At 34.1% G+C, this 17,062-nt stretch overlaps 1 protein-coding gene across 1 annotated transcript in view; it reads left to right on the top strand.

Annotated features, from left to right (window-relative positions):
• The window catches only part of MED13 (mediator complex subunit 13), a 94,505-nt gene that overhangs the window by 11,744 nt on the left and 65,699 nt on the right, over positions 1–17,062 (top strand). The window contains exon 4 of the mRNA XM_019732482.2: positions 16,448–16,593. Within this exon, the coding sequence (XP_019588041.2) occupies positions 16,448–16,593 (146 nt within the window). The remainder of the gene's footprint in view (positions 1–16,447; positions 16,594–17,062) is intronic.

Raw genomic sequence — 17,062 nt, 5'->3', positions numbered from 1 at the left:
ATGTGCACATCTTTTTTCATGTGCACATGGAGTTTTTTCAAATTTCCCTTTTTAGTTTTAGTAGAATGGATGAATAAGTAAGCCTGGACAAATCAAGATTCTTTCCTCTTTGAAAATTAAAGCAAACCTTTATTGTCAACTAAATAATTGTACAAGTTGGGAACGCATTCACTTGCAAATGACAGAATACCGAACTCTCTGGCTTATGTAGGGATTGACTTTTCTCAACAGTAAGGGCTCTTGAGGTAGATAGTCCAATAACTGGTGCATCTGTTCTATAATATAATGTCATCAAGAACTCAGATTCCCTGGAGTTTTCTGTTCTGTCATCTTTAGCCTTTGGCTTTTATTCTTCTGGTCCCAGTAGGTATTGTATCTTCAAATGTCACTCACAGTGGATTCCTGGTAGGAGAAGGAAGAGTAGAAGTGAGAGGGGTAGGGGTGATCCTTGATTAGAAAATAGATGTTTTTCTGGAACCTTCAGCTGACAGATCATTGGCTATACTAAGAGAAACAAATATTTTTTTGTGTTGGCAACGTTGCCACTCTGAACAAAATAAGGCTTTTGGTTAGAAGAAATGGAAAATAAATATTAAGTAGGCAGTTAGAAGGGGAAATAGATATCAGTAGGCAATTGGCAATATTTCATATACATTTATGTAGTTTTAAGAAGTTACACAGGGGCAGCCAGATGGCTCAGTTGGTTAGAGTGTGAGCTCTCAACAACAAGTTTGCCTGTTCAATTCCCACATGGGATGGGGGGCTGTGCCCCCTGCAACTGGGATTGAAAACGGCGACTGGACTTGGAGCTGAGCTGCGTTCTCCACAACTAGAATGAAGGACAGTGACTTGGAGCTGATGGGCCCTGGAGAAGCACACTGTTCCCCAATATTCCCCAATAAAATTTATTTTAAAAAAAATCAACCATATTACCAGGATTTAAAATGAAAAGGTGCAGCCTGAACCCCATCTACTAGATGTGCTTCTCAGAGGCAATCCTTTTTAAGTCTTCTAACTGTTTTAATTTACCTATTTAGAATTTTAGAAGCAATTAACATGCTTATTCTTGAGTTTTCAGTTATTCAGGATTTCTCTGTTGACTTTCTGTTGATGGTTTAGATGTTTTACTGGCCCCCACCCCCAACAGGCACTCACTTGGACATTGACATAGTTGTATACACTCTTCTCCCTTCTCTCTTTCTTTATCTTGCCAATATAGTTATAAGATTTGATAAAAATAATATCTGTTGTTTACATTATTATGGTTATATAAATATATGCTGAGCCATATAGAGTATTAAGATTACATTCAATTTCTTCCACATCTTTTTGTTTTCCCCAGTGTTAATAATGATTATCTCTTTTTCCACTTAATTATCTATATTAGGGGTCGGTAAACTACCACTCCAGGGCAAACGTAGCCTGCCACCTGTTTTATAAATAAAATTGTGTTGTGACACAGCCATGCTCACTCATTAATGGTTTATTTTTTGCCTGCTTTCACACTACAGCAGAGTTGTATAATTGTGACAGAGACAGATGACCCACAAAGCCTAAAATATTAGCCTAAAATATTCTCTGGCTCTTTACAGATAAAAAGTTTGCTGAGCCCTGATCTGTGTACTTACTGATAATCCACTCCTAGACTATCCACCAGAAGTATAAATCTTCCCTCCTTACCTTTAAGGAGGTTATGTAATCGATTATAGTTTCTTTTTTTTTTTTTCTCTCTCTCCTGTTAACATTCCTACTTGAGCCCTTCATTCTATTCCTATGTGGACTGATGGTTCTATAGGTGTGTTTCACAGCAGTCATCTTGGGAATTTCCTTTGCTTTTCTGTCTATGTTGGATCCCTTATTTTCTAGACCTCATTTTTTTCTTTTTTTATAGGCCTTACTGTTTTGGTAGTGCCCATCCACCAGTAGTTTCCTGAGAAGAGAGTACATGAGAAATAATATTTTTGAGACCCTGAATGTCTGAATTACCTTCTTTTCTACTCTTAAGAGTTCTGAGCACTAAAATGCTGACTGGGAGTTCTGTGTAATGAGTACCCATGAAGTTTCAGGCTTTAGTAGGGTGATTGGTCAGAGACCTGGCCATTTTTATTGGGTTGCCCAACTGTTAATGTGTCTTCCCCCATTCCTGCCCCTTTAAGTTAGTCAGTTTTCCCAGAGGAGTCCTTCACTGTCCTGACTAGAGAGTACAAGTTTTGCCGCCAACGTTTAGGGAGCCTGTTAGGGAAAGGGGGCTGTACTTGTATACTTACAATTGGGGAATACTTGTATAGGATTTAGATTTTCACTTAAACCCTCTTTTAAATACATCACCTCAGCCTTATCTAGTATCGCTGAGTGCTTGAGTTCCTCTGTTTCATCCAATTCAGACATTGAGAACCCAGTAAGTTTTCCACTGGTCAGGAATAATGTAAAGAGCCTGTCTACAGGATGGGTAAGTGGATCCAGTAGTCTAGCTTAATCATTTGAACTTTCATTCCTTCTGTTTTTAGTTATGCTGTACATCTATCTTCAGAGATACACTGTGGTCTTCAATTTCTGAGCCTTTCTGGGATTCTGTGATTTGATTCAGTTTATGTCTTGGCATCCTCCCCTTAGTGTTTACTAAGTCAATTATTGTTTTTGCCTTTGCTTGCTAGCTTTCCAAATTTTGTGGCCATCTCTTGCCTCCTGCTGTCACTTCTACCATTGTTTTTGTCCTCTTGTTATCCTTTATTGTATGGAAGGGATTTCACAAAGAAGTAGAGGTAAATGAATGTGTTCAATCAGCCATGTAAGATACTGAAAGTATCTTTGTTAAACTCTCTCGATGGGCTATTATTAATAGAAAATACAACTTTCATTATTGGAGAGTTCCATGAATCCAATAGATTACTTATTTAACTATGTAATTGAGCACTAGTGTTTTTCCATGGGCTGACCCATTTAGAATGGGAGCTAAAATTGAAATTGTGTTTTCATAGTGGAGTGGTACCAGAAATAGTGTGTGCTCTTTTGAATTACTCTTGAAGCATAGTTGTACAAAAGTGATTTTATATAGGAAAGGTAAATGCTAGTCCTCAAATCTTTTTCACAGGAACTTCCTTGCCACCTCCCCTCCCTTTAGGAAAGCAAATAGAAAAAAATCAAGGTGATAAGTCGCTCAGTTTCTTTTAGTTATGATTTGGGACTACTTACTTTACCATTGAATTCAGTGGAATGATACTGTGAAGCTAGAACAATAAATTAATGCATGTCTAGCCCACTATGAAGCTAATTAACTAAGGAGCATCTCATATACTGTTTTTGTTTACTGATCAATTCACTTTTTGTTAAACTTGTATAAACATTCTTAAAAAGAATTAACACAGTCGTCAAGGAAGAAAATTTGTGAAACTGTGAAACTGGATTGGTTTGAGCAAAGGAGAAAATAATATTCCTGACCTTTTCTTATTTTTCCTCCTTTTTTCCCCCTTAAATATTGACTCATCTTCTAATAATCTGGACTTCCATGTAGTTAATTGTCTGATTAACTGTAACAGTCTTCAGGGACTGAAAGAGAAGATATAGGTTTACTGTAAAGAACCCCTACTATCAGGGTAATTAACCACTGGAACAAACTTAACAAGAAATTTAAAAGAATTACCAGTCTACAGATACTTGGTTAAAAGAATGACCAGTTTTTTTGTCTTGAACAGTTTAGGCGTGTTCCTACACTACAAACTACTGCTTGCTAGTGAAACCTGTAATAAATACCAATGACTTACTGTAGGTTTTAAATAGTCTCTTAGTAAAAGATGTTACAAACTTGTGATGTTTGAGAGCACATTTGAATAAGTTTACTTTGAAAAAGAACTTTCATAAGTTTGTGGGTGCTTAAGTTTTTTGTCATGTTGAATCTATTATAGGAATTTTTTAAAGACAGCTATTCCAATATCTTACAGTGTGTATTGACATAGGAGGTCTGCTAAGTGCCAATTGAGATTGCATAGGAAGGTAATAAGTCAATAGGGAACATGTCTGATTTTAAAGTATATATTTTAAAGTATATATTAAAATCAGACATGTTCCCTATTGAGTTATTACCTTCCTATGCAATCTCAATTGGCACTTAGCAGACCTCCTATGTCAATATACACTGTAAGATACGTACTTTTAAATGCAGATGTAGCCATATAATTAATTTCTATAGAAAAAAATATATTGCTTAGTTGATAAATCTACTTGGAGATTTCTTTTCTCTGCTATGTAAGATAGTTATCTTTAACCTTAATTTTAAAAGGTAATATAGGATATATACACACAGGATAGAATAAATAAATTCTTGCTGAATATACAGCATAGAGGTAATAGGATCAAATGTCTGGTTCTGTATATTCTCAGCCCTTATTTGAGTCCTGGAATTAAGTATTAGCAAAGAACCTGGTCCACAGAGAGAGAGAGATCTGGTCTAGTGGGGTGAAGCAGGCAAAGAAGTTTACAGGAAGGAGAGGAGTACAGTCCTAAGTATTTGTATGGAATTAGTCATAACTACACTATTAATGCAAAGTAGGGAAATTTAATTTTTTTCTTTTAGTATATGTGCTGCCGAAGCGAGCACTGATTTTTTTCTTTTAAAGAAGTTTTAAAATTATACTGTTCAATGTAGTAACCATTAACCTCTTGTGGCTATTGAAGTTTCAATTATGTAATTGAAAAAATAAAGTTCAAAATTGAGTTTCTTAGTTGTACAACCACACTTCAGGTGCTCCTATGTCTATCTAGTTCTTTTGGATGGTGTTGCTTACACCAGTCTTTATACTTATAATTAAAACAATATTTTGGGAGCTTCACTAAAGAAGTTGGTCAAGGTTAATTTTGTTTTTAAAGCAATACATGAAAGGATATATTTTAAATTTCATCCATAAAGCTGTGTTTATCTTCTACCACAGATGTGACTTTTCTATAGTCCTTTTTCTTTAACATTTTAATTAAATATAAGTACCATAAGATTCACGTCTCTTCTGGAGCTATATCAGGCATTTTATGTAGCTTTATGATGTCCTTTGGTTGGGTTCCTCAGTACCTCTGAAAATCTGAACTACTAGGGAAGCTAAGAGCTAAAACATAATATCACTGTTATGTTTTCTAAGGACTCATTTCTCCTCTTCTTGTCTTTCAAGGTAGCACTATCCAATAGAAATATAATGTGAGTCACATGTAATTTTAAATCTAGTAGCCACATTAAAAAGTTTTTAAAAAGGTGAAATTAATTTCAATAATTTAACCCAGTGTATCCAAAACATCATTTGAGCATGTAATTAGAGGCGAAAGGTATTAATGAGATGTTTTACTTTTTTTTTTTAAACTAAGTCTTTGAAATCTAATATATATTCTATACTTAGAGTACATCTGAATTTGGACTGATCACATGTCAAGGACTTGATAGTCGCATCTGTACCGGGGGTGCCAAAAAATGTATACACACTTATTTTAAGAGATGTTACCTATGTATTACTTTACGAAGTTGAATTGAATTACTGTAGCAATGTGTATAGTATGGCATTTGCTCAAAAGATGGTGTTAATCAAATGAATGCTAGCATCACCATGCGACAGGCAGGATATCCAAAGAAAATGGCTGAAGCATGGTTATCGTTGGAGGAGCACAGAACGATTTTAAAGTGGTATTTGAAATTCAAGAACAGGTGGAAGTACAACAACAGTGGAGGCGTGAGTATGCAACAGAACTTCCAACACACCTAACGATTGCACGCCTTGTGGTAAGATTGAGACACGTACTCTGTGATGTGCACAAGGGAAGATCCAGGAGGCCTCACAAGCAACAAGTCCTGCTTCTTGTGCAATGGTATTGGAAGAGTTTACACGCTCATCACAGAAGTCTACCAAACAATGCAGAGGAGACAGGCATTAGCAGAACAAGAATATGACGCATTCTTAAAACAGCAAAATGGAAAGTTTTTATCCCAAGATGGGTATACATTTTTTTTGGCACTCTCTGTATATTGATTATTGCATTAACAGCACAATTCTAGAGCTTTAAGCCCAGCTGAGTTTGGTTGTATTTATTGATAAAAGATATCTTCTCTCTAATCTGAACCCTCTTGTATTGTAAGATACCCACTATTTGCCAAGTTGGGCATAGGTACTGTCTCTTTTTTTCCTTCCCTGCAGCCTGTCTGTGCTAGTCTGTCATTTAATGTCTATTATCAAGATTATTCATTCTATTTCTCAAATACTAAGTGATGATATAATAGTACTTATGACCCATGAAATTTCTCTACGATACTGAGTCATTAGGATTTGCATGGTCATTTTCCACATTCTCATGTTTTCCAGAAATATTTATGAGAAAAATTAAGTGCTAAGAAAGACATTTTTCTTTCTCCTTTTCCCTCCCAGTTAAGCTTTTCTTACTATAATTTCTTACTTTGATTCTTACTACAGACTCATACAAATCTGTCTTTTTGAACTGTTGGTTTCAGATATGAATGATAATAGAGACATTTTTTTCTGAAGGGGTAAAGGGGGTAAGAAACCTTTGCCTAAGCAGAACTGGCCAGACAGTGTTCAAAATCAGGCCTTTATAAGTATTAGCTCAATTCTCACAACAACCCTATTACTCCAGTTTTACCATTGTTAAACCTTAAGCACAGAGAGGTTAAGTAACTTGTCCGTGGTCATAAGGTTTTCAAGTTATAGGGCATAAAAATTACGAGACAGATTGTCACCCTGTAGATGACTATAACTTCTGTACCTGCATCTTTTTAAAATGATAGGACATATTAAAACAAAATACTTAAAAATTACTTATATGTATTGGGGAAATACAAGATTATAAAGAGTACTTACAGAGCACTTGAAGTAGTAAACCAGAATAACATCTTGTTGGCTTGTTAAGTATTCTTTATAAGGTCAGTAATGTGCTCACTAAGTGAGCAGAAGTATATATATGAAATTCACGGATAAAGTGTTTTATATTCTGAATTTTAATATAGATCCTGTTTTCAAGGCGATATGTTAATACCTAATACTGAAGTTGGACCTGTAAATTTAAGAAATTTAATCAATTACTATGAGGGCTACAGAAATAAAGATTAATGCAGTGGTTCCCAAACTTGCCTGGATGTGGAATCAATCACCTTGAGAGATTAAAAAATATTGATGCTTGTGTTTTAACCTGAGAATGTGGCCTGGCTTTGGAATTTTTAAAAGATCTCCAGGTGATTCTATTGAAAGACAGATTTGGAAACTGTTGAATTAATGGAATAATCTGGGAATTAGTATGACTAGGGTTTTTTGTTTGTTTGTTTGCTTTTAATGGTGGTAAAATATGCACAACAAAATTTACCATTGTAACCACTTTTTCAGTGTTATAGCTCAGTGGCATTAAGTACATTCACATTGTTGTGCAGCCATCACACTATCTACAGAACTTTTTCATCATCCGAAGCTGAAAATCTGCCCATTAAATAGTAACTCCTATTTCCCCCTCCTTCTAGCCCCTGGTAATCACTATTCTACTTTCTGTCTCGAATGAATTTGAGTGTTCTGGGTACCTTAGATAAGTGAAATCATACAGTATTTGTCCTTTTGTGTCTGGCTTATTTCACTTAGCATAATATCCTCAAGGTTCACATGTATGTTGTAGCATGCACCACAATTGCATTCCTTTTTAAGACTGAATAATCTGTTGTATTTTTTTTATACCACATTTTGTTTATTGATTCATCTGTCAGTGGACAGTTGTTCCCACTTTTTGTCTATTTTGAATAATGCTGCTATAAATATTGGTGTACAGATAACTGGTCAAGTCCTTGCTTTCAGCTCTTTTGGTAATATACTCAGAAGTGGAATTGCTGGATCCTACAGTAATTTTATGTACATTTTTTCTTTTTTTTTTTTTTTGAGGAATTGCCATATTCTCAGTGGCTGCACCATTTTATATTTCTTCCAGCAATGCAGGAGGATTCCAGTTTTTCCACATTTTCTTTTTTCTTTTCCTTCCTTCCTTCCTTTCTTTTTCATACCATTCTTATTGGTGTGAAGTGGCATCTTACTGTAGTTTTGTGGATTAGTGACGTTGAGCATCTTTTCATGTGCTTGGTGGCCATTTGTATAACGTCTTTAGATAGATGTGTGTTCAAGTCCTTTGCCCGTTTTTAATTAGTAGTTAGGATTACTAGGGTTTTATGTCCACATTCGCTTGAACTAGTCTTATGATCTTAAACCATTCAATTTCTTTGTGCCTTGAATTCCCTACCAGCAAAATAGGATATCATCTTTCTGTACCTACTTAATAGAACTGCTAAAAATAGATTAAATATGGCTCTTCTTAAAGCAGTATACATATTAAACTGTTAATAGAATAGCTAACTTGAATCTATAAGCTTGTTTTCATTTTCTGTCTTAGAAACAAAGAATGTTTCGTTTAATTTCAGTACTTAAATGAGGAACATTTTTCTACAACAGGTTCAGGTTTCATTTGTAAATTCTGCCTCACATACCTTTTTATTAGGTTGGTGCAAAAGTAATTGCAGTTTTTGCAATTATTTTTAACCTTTTAAACCGCAATTACTTTTGCATCAACCTAATATTTTGGTTATCACAGCGGAAACTCCTGGAGAGCAGTGGTATTCTCTACAGTACTTTATAGTAGCTAACAGTACCTTGGATTCTCATTATTACATATATTTGTTTTAACTTCACTTTTTTAAGTGCTAAGTACCAAAAATGTTTGAGGTAATATTATCAATGATATCTCTCCTTGAAAGAAGAGCCATTCTTAGTTCAGTATGGCAGTATTACCTAACATTCTCTTTGTTCTATATTTCCTGACTAGAATATTGCCTTTAAAGTAAGAATTACAGAAATTCTATCCCATATTTAAAATGTTTCGTTTTTTTCTCCTATATCATGCATAAACTTGGTTTATTTTAAACCATTTCATAACTAGATCAGACTGCATTGGGAACATGCTAGCGGTATAGGAAGTGATATTTTTCTTTCATCATAGGCAGCTAGAATTGAGAGCTGCTGGTGAGTAGGGCAGTGCAGATAAACAGAGCTGAGAGATTGACCATATGTTTTACATGTTGGAATATTGGGTTTTTACAAAGACCCCTTGGAGACAAATTTATCACTTTACATCAAAGAGCTAAGTTTTATTTTCTGATTCAAAAGTTATTAAGATGGTCAAGTGCTCATTGGACATATGGAAAGGCTACATTGGGCCTTCATTTTATGGGCCATGATTTTTGTATATACCAGATTACATTTATTTTTCTAAATAATATTTTATAGAATTTAAGTACATTTACTTCTTTTTAACATTTCCCAGATTATAATAATCTGTTTAGGAAAATTTTTAGTCACATTATTTGTTTTCTATGTCTTGGCAAAAATCTGTTTTGAGTGTCCTTTCTTATTTTTATTTAATGTTTTATGTATGAAATGAAACAGAGTTGAAAGCTGTATTTTTAAGAACCATACTTCACTGATTAAAAGAACAGGAAATATGAGGATATAAAATTCAAGTCTCCTAACCTCTTTGTCTTTTAAAGATAAAGAACATGAGACTGTTTTATTTTGTTGTTTATACTTGCAAATGTTCTTGGAATTATTTGCAATTCAGATTTTAAAATCTGCTGTTCAGTTACTGAGTAAGCACACAGCATTCATAATCATTTGTGTAGCATACTAACTTGATCCCCAAAACTAATCAACTTACAATTTCTCTACGTAATAGATTGTTCTTGCTTGAGTCACTTCCTTAATAAATGTTTTTCTTGACATACGTAGTTACTAATTCCCCTTTTAAACACTTAAAATTTTCCCCCTCTACTAAGACATACTTGTCTCCTAAAGCTTCCTGAAAAACCTGTAAAAAGCTTATAATGGTAAAAAAATGTACAGTCGCTCTAACCAGTTGAAGATGAATTTTCTTAATGTTTTAAAAGCATTTTTGTCATTTAAATTCTTATATCCTTTTTTATTTAGAGAGAAAAATGCCTTGATAATTGATTTCTGCCTGTTTTATGTCAATATTTATAAAGGGCATATCTCTCAGAAATTAAACGTTAGTGGTTTACTAAGATAAAAATACCGTTTAGACATTATATTGCGTATTTATGTGTTCTAAAGCCCAACCTTAATTATAGAATTGTTTCAGAAAAGAGGACACTCAAAAGAAAAAAAAGCACAAATATGGCTACATAAGCATTCCCACATCTAGTAACAAAATTAGTTGCATATGTTTGTTTACATTAGATTCCTTCTTTGAGAAAAGTAATTGTATGGTGGCTATGGGGTAATTTTTAAAAATCCTAATGTTTCAACTGGTATTAAGAATCCTGTTTGATAGTTTTAACACGGTATTAGAATCACACTCTTGATTTGGCTTTTTCCTTGAGGCTGCGTTATAATATAGGCCACACCATCACGTTGTTGAGAGACAGTTTTTATTTTCTAGCCCTATAGTTTCTGGGCTATTGATACTCTCTTAAATTATGCTTGCAAACCAGCAAGTTTTTTTCTGCATTCATCTCTTTCTTTTGGCACTTATCAAGTATAGCTGTTGACAACCAAATTACATTTTAACTTTATCCATTCCCTCAACTTTGTAAGTTCATTAGGCACATTTTCTGCCTTCCAGATTATTTTAGGCAACAGTGCTATGAAGTATTTCTTCATTACATAACATGGGTTCACCATTTTCCTAGCTTCCCATAATAATGTTCTCATCATTTTCCAGCATCTTATGTTACTTGCTACCAATCATGTCGTCCCAAAGCCAATGCCACATATCTAGGTTTTTGTCATGGTACCACCTCACGTTTGGTACCTATCATTTATTGCTGTGTAAAAAACCACCCTCCAATACATAGGGGCTTAAAATATCAGTTTTATATTGTTATTAATGTATCTGCAGGTCATCCGGAGGTTAGCCAATCAGGTCCACACTGTAAACAGAAGTTGGGCAGAGGTGTATTCCATATAATTCTCATCCACCTTAGACCAGTGAGCCAGCCAGGGCATGTTCTTATGGTTATGAAAGAAGCACTGGAGGGCAAGCCGAATGCATAGGCACATTTCAAACTTCTGCTTGGCCATAACAAGTCACAAAGCAAGCCTAAGTTAAGAGTTAGGGAAGTTTATTTCACCTTTAATGGGAGTAACTACAAAGTCACACCAAAGAGCCTGGGTAAAGAGAGGGTGGGCAAAACATAATACAAAGCTACAGTAATCAAAACAGTGTGGTGCTGGCATAAAGAGAGATACATAAACCAATGGAATAGAATAAAGTCCAGAAACAAACTCGTGTGTGTGTGTGTGTGTGTGTGTGTGTGTGTGTGTGTTCAGTTGATCTTCGCCAAGGGTGCCAGGACTACTCAATGGGAAAGGACAGCCTCTTCAACAAATGATGTTGGGAAAACTGGATATCCACATGCAAAAGAATGAAGTTGGATACTTATCTTACACTATATACAAAAATTAAAATGGATTAAAAACCTAAACATAAGAACTACAACTATAAAACTCCTAGAAGAAAACATAGGGGAAAAGCTTCATGACATTAAATTTGGCAGTGGTTTCTTGGTTATACACCAAAAGTTAAGGCAAGAAAAGCAAAAGTAGACAGATGGGACTGTATCAAGCTTAAATACCTTTGTGCATCAAAGGACATAATCAGCAATGAAAAGGCAATTTACAGAATGGGAGAAAATATTTGCAAATCATGTATTTGTTAAGAGGTTAATATCCACCATATATAAAGAACTACAACTCAACAACAAAAAATCAAATACCGTATTTGCCGTGTATAATGCACACTTTTTGCCCACATTTGTGAGGGAAAAATAAGGATGCACATTATACATGGGTAGTACTAATTCCGTACCTATGTAAATGCTTTTAAATAATTCTTTTATTTATGCTTGTGAGTTAAAAGTTAACTATAGAAATCATTACGATATCCGTATGCAAAATAATACTTTGGAATACCATAATCAGTTTGAACTTAACAACGAACTTGCAACGAGGAGTTCTTGGCCTTCTGTGATGCATAAATATTGTAAATTTGTTACCGGTACATAAAATTTCTTGTACCTTATATCTGAGTTTTGTAATTATTTGTTACATAAAATTTCTTGTACCATAATATTTTTAAAAACAAGTACCTAAATGTAAACAAACAAAAATTTGAATTAAAAATTTAAAACAAGATTTTCTTTCCCTGAAAGTTTGGGTCAAAAATGTGGTTGCACATTATACACTGGCAAAATACAGTAACCCAATTGAAAAATGGGCAAAAGACTTAAATAAACGTTTCTTCAAAGAGGATACATAAATGACCAACAAGCATATGAAAAGATTCTCAACATCAGCAATCAACAAAATGCAGATAAAAATCACAATGAGATACCACCTCATATCTGTTAGGATGGGTACTATTAAAAAAAAAAAGAAAACAACGAAGAATAATGTGTTAGAGCAGTTGGATCCCTTGTGTACTGTTGATAGAATTGTAAAACGGTGGCAACCACTATGAAGAATAATATGGCAAAAAATTAATAATGGAACTACCATATGATACAGCAATCCTACTTCTGAGTATATATCCACAGGAATTGAAAGCATAATCTTAAAGATATTTTAATACCCATGTTCATAGCACCCTCTCGCAATAGCCAAGAGGTGCAAGTAACCTGAATGTCCATTGGTGGGTGAATGGTCAAACAAAATGTGTTCTATACGTACAATGGGTTATTATTCACCCTTTAAAAAGGAAAGAAAACCTGTCACGTGCCACACCATGGATGAACCTTTGAGGACATTATGCTAAGTGAAATAAGGCAGTCACAAAAAGACTGTGTGTAATTGTACTTACGAGAGGTATCAATGAATGGTGGTTTCCAGGGACTGGGAGGAGGTAAAAAGGAGGCTTTGTTGTTTAATGGGTGTAGTTTAATATTTGCAAGATGAAAAAGTTCTTAATAAGTAAATCAAGCTGTTTTCACAACAATATGAATATACTTAACACTACCTAATGATCTAAAAATGGTTAAGATGATAAGTTTTATGTTGTGTTTTTTTACCGTGATTTAAAAAAATGATGGGTAAAGAATTGGGACCAATAACTCAATCTTCCACAGATATTAAAGTTACAGTTCCTTTTATCAAGGGATTTACAACCTGTCAGGGAGTTCAATTGGTAAGTAAATAATAGTAGTGCTATTATAAATATTATAAGCGTAGAATCTTATGGGAACACATAGGTGATGCTTAAAGGAGTCTTGAGGAATGATTAAGAAGTGGGGAGAAATTTGTCGTAAACAAAGGGGAACTGAGTTCTTGGTGGATTAAGTATCTGTCTAGAGAGTTTGGCAAAGATCATATTGTGAAGGGTCTAAACTGCTATGCTAAGGTTTTTTTTATTTAGTCCTGAAGGCATTAGGGAACTATTGATTTTAAGCCTCCAGTTACATGATCAGAATTAATTTTTAGAAAGCTTGCTGGCAGCAGTATAAAGTAACAAAGATAAATTAGAGACTTGAGTAGTTTCCAGACCTTAACGAGACACAGAACTGACAAATCATAGATATTTAAGAACTAGAATCAGTAGGAATTAGTGATAGATATATTAGTTGAATGTAGGGAGTTTAGGGGAAAAAAAATTTAAGGTGATTTCTATTTCTGGCTTGGGCAACTGTATAGGTATAGACTTGGTAAGAAAAGCAGTATGTTTGGTTAGAGATAAGCAGTTCAGATACGGACTTCATTGTACAGTATTTAGTGTGTGTCTACTCTGCTAAGGACCTATTCTAGATTCTAGGGATACAACATTGAACAAAGGAGACAGATTCCTCTCCAACTGAGTTTATATTCTATAAGAAATACCGGAATCATAATATATTAGATTGTGACTATTTCTTAGCCAAAATAAAACAAATCCCAGAAAAGGAATTGAGGGGCAATTTAAAGGAGGATGACCTCACCTAGAAGCTATTTGAATAAAAACCTTATGAAGGTGAATGCAGATATCTCGAATGTAGTTTTAGGTCGAGTACAGTAGGTACAAAGGCCTGGTGTATTTAAGGAACAGAGGAGAGGCCAGCTGAGGGAGAAGGGAAAGTATTAGAAGACTAGTAAGAGATGAGGTCAGAGAAGTAAGGTGTTGGGGGTAGGTATGCTGATGTAAGGCACCATAGGCTATAAGAATAGCTTTTATGATGTTGCTTAAGTTTGTTTCTTTTCCCTAAGGAATTAAAACTTTGTTTTCATTATCTAGGTCTTGTTAAGACATTTTTATAGCATCCTGTACCTGGTTTTTGTTATAGCATTAGCCATAACAATAATTAAATAAATGGGTGCTTACCACAGTATCATGTGCTTAGCTGTAAAATAATTGTTGAACAAAGGAATAACATTTGCTTTCACTTGGTGGCTTAGTATGTAGTGCATTTGGATCTGATTATAATACTATGTTTAATGCACAGTACCTTATATAGATATATGTGTGTGTGTGTGTGTGTGTGTATGTGTGTGTGTATATATATATGTATGTATGTATGTAAATTTCATTGGTGAATGTTGGGGGACAATGTGTTTCTCCAGGGCCCATCAGCTCCCAAGTCATTGTCCTTCAATCTAATTGTGAAGGGTGCAGCTCACTGGCCCACGTGGGAATTGAACCAGCAGCCCTGTTGTTCACAGCTCGCACTCTAACCAACTGAGCCATCCAACCACCCCCTTTTTTTTCTATTTTTTATTTTTTTAAATTTATCTTAAGTGTGTTTTTCCAGGATCCATCAGCTTCAAGTCAAGTAGTTGTTTCAATCTAGTTGTGGAGGGCGCAGCTTACAGTGGCCCATATGGGGATCGAACCTGCAATCTTGTTAAGAGCAATGTGTTCTAACCAACTGAGCTAACCGGCTGGCCCAATGCAGAGTCCTTTTGAATGTGTGCATGTGTTTTGTTTTGTTTTGTTTTAAGCATTTGGAGATAGGTTTGTATTTGGTAGATTTTTTTGTCTGTTTTGTAGTATAGGTATCTTACCACTGTTGAAAAATACTGCTGAAAAGCAATAACAAAATTGAGTTTACTTTAACCGAGCATTAGCAATGGTTTATTTTTGGATGGATAGTTTTCAACGTTAGTAGTTAACAGTCTCTTACCTTGATTATTTTATACTCTTATACTATAGCAAATGTTTATGATCTTTGTGATGACTCATCAAATAGATATTCCAATAGGGTGTCTTTCAATGAGAGAAGAAACGAGCTTGATTTACTTATTAAATAATTTAAAAATTTTGAATTTTATTTCCTATTGGTTTTATCAATTATACCTCAGTAAAGCTGAGGGGGTGGGTAACTTGGCTAAATGCAGTGTAGTATCCTGGATTGAACCTTGGAACAGAAAAAGGGCATAAGTGGAAAATGAGGTGAAATCCTAATGAAGATTGGAGTTCGTTTGGCAAATGTAGCATGGCTATGTAAGATGTTAACATAAGGGGAAACTGAATGAAGTGTTTATGGAAACTATACTATCTTTGCAACTTTTCTATAAATTTAAAATTATTCCAAATACAAGTTTATTTTAAAAAAACAACAAAAACTTCTGGGGTCAGGGAAGATACAGCAATCACTGAATTTAGAATTAAAAAATTTTTAAATTTAAAAGTTACATGATTCAAACAGTACAAAATGGTATTATAAATTAGAAAATTTTAAGATCGCCATTTAATTGCTTTAGTCCCATTCCCTGGAAGTAACCAGGTTTTGTTTTTTGTTTTTAAATCTTTTTCTAAAATTTATTTTGGTGGTTACTGCCATAATTGCAGAAATGCTTTACTTCTAGGCCTTGATTAATCAACATGAGCTACAATGTCTACTGATTCTTGACCATGAAAGATAAGATTTCTTTTAGTTACATTATTTTCAGTTTTCAGTTATATTATTTTCAGTTTTTCTTTTTAACTTGAATGATAAGCTTAAATTTCAGTTTCTTATTCTATCAACTTTAGACAGTATCTGTTGTCTCCTTAATATACATTAGATGAAGAAATTTTCAGCTCTGCATTACTTTTCACCTCTTTTAAAGAAACTTTTCTCTTTTCCACTTTTAAAAAAATGAGATTATACTATTTTGGTACCCTACCCTTTTCATTAAACCCACTCTTTCTGTAGCTATATTATAATTATATGTGTTTGTGTACTTATTTAACTGGTTCCTCTATTTGCAGCTTTGTCTACTACAAATCATGATCTGGAGAACATTTTTTATAGCTAAATCCTTGCTCATATCTGATTTTTTTCTCCTTCAGATGAAGAAGTAGAATTCCTGAGTTAAAGCCAATATGCATTTTGTGGTGTAGCTGCATAATAAAGAAAAGCAAGTTAACATTTTTTTGGCATGTTATCACTAAAATATAACTTTTTCTTCTTTATTAGTGAACACTTGTCCTGCTCTTTCACCTTTTTCTTGCATGGAGACAGCAATGTGTGTACCAGTGTGGAAATTAACCAACATCAACCTGTGTACCTTCTTAGTGAAGAGCATATCACCCTTGCTCAACAGTCTAATAGCCCATTTCAAGGTAGATTATTTTGTTTGCTTAGGTATTTAATCTTTTATTGTTGAAAATTTTTATTGAAATTGGTAATTTTACATTTTGGGATTAATGAAATTTAGCCTATTGATGATTCTGATGTAATTTACTTTCTTCTTCCCCATTAGAGCATTAAATCAATGAAATAAGTTCTTTTAAATACAAATATTATTTTTAAAATTCTTGTACATGAATGATAGCATATTTTAAAATACTTTTTTCTAAATAGCATTTAGCACATATATATGTGTTTATGTTTTCATAGTTACCTTGCACGTCAAGTCACATGTCATTTTTAACACTTAATACTGGGACTTTTAGTATAATTTATCTAGAGGAAATACTTTATAAGATGACTGATTTGTTTTTGAGGCTGATTTGTTCTTGTTTTAATTCAAAGCCTAGTATTTGCTTTTTTAAAGTGCGTGTGGCATTCCATGTAAATACTTAGATTTAT

This window comes from Rhinolophus sinicus, linkage group LG15 (genome assembly GCF_036562045.2).
Source record: "Rhinolophus sinicus isolate RSC01 linkage group LG15, ASM3656204v1, whole genome shotgun sequence".
Classification (NCBI taxonomy): Eukaryota; Metazoa; Chordata; class Mammalia; order Chiroptera; family Rhinolophidae; genus Rhinolophus; species Rhinolophus sinicus.
This window is presented reverse-complemented; position numbering and strand designations above follow the sequence as displayed.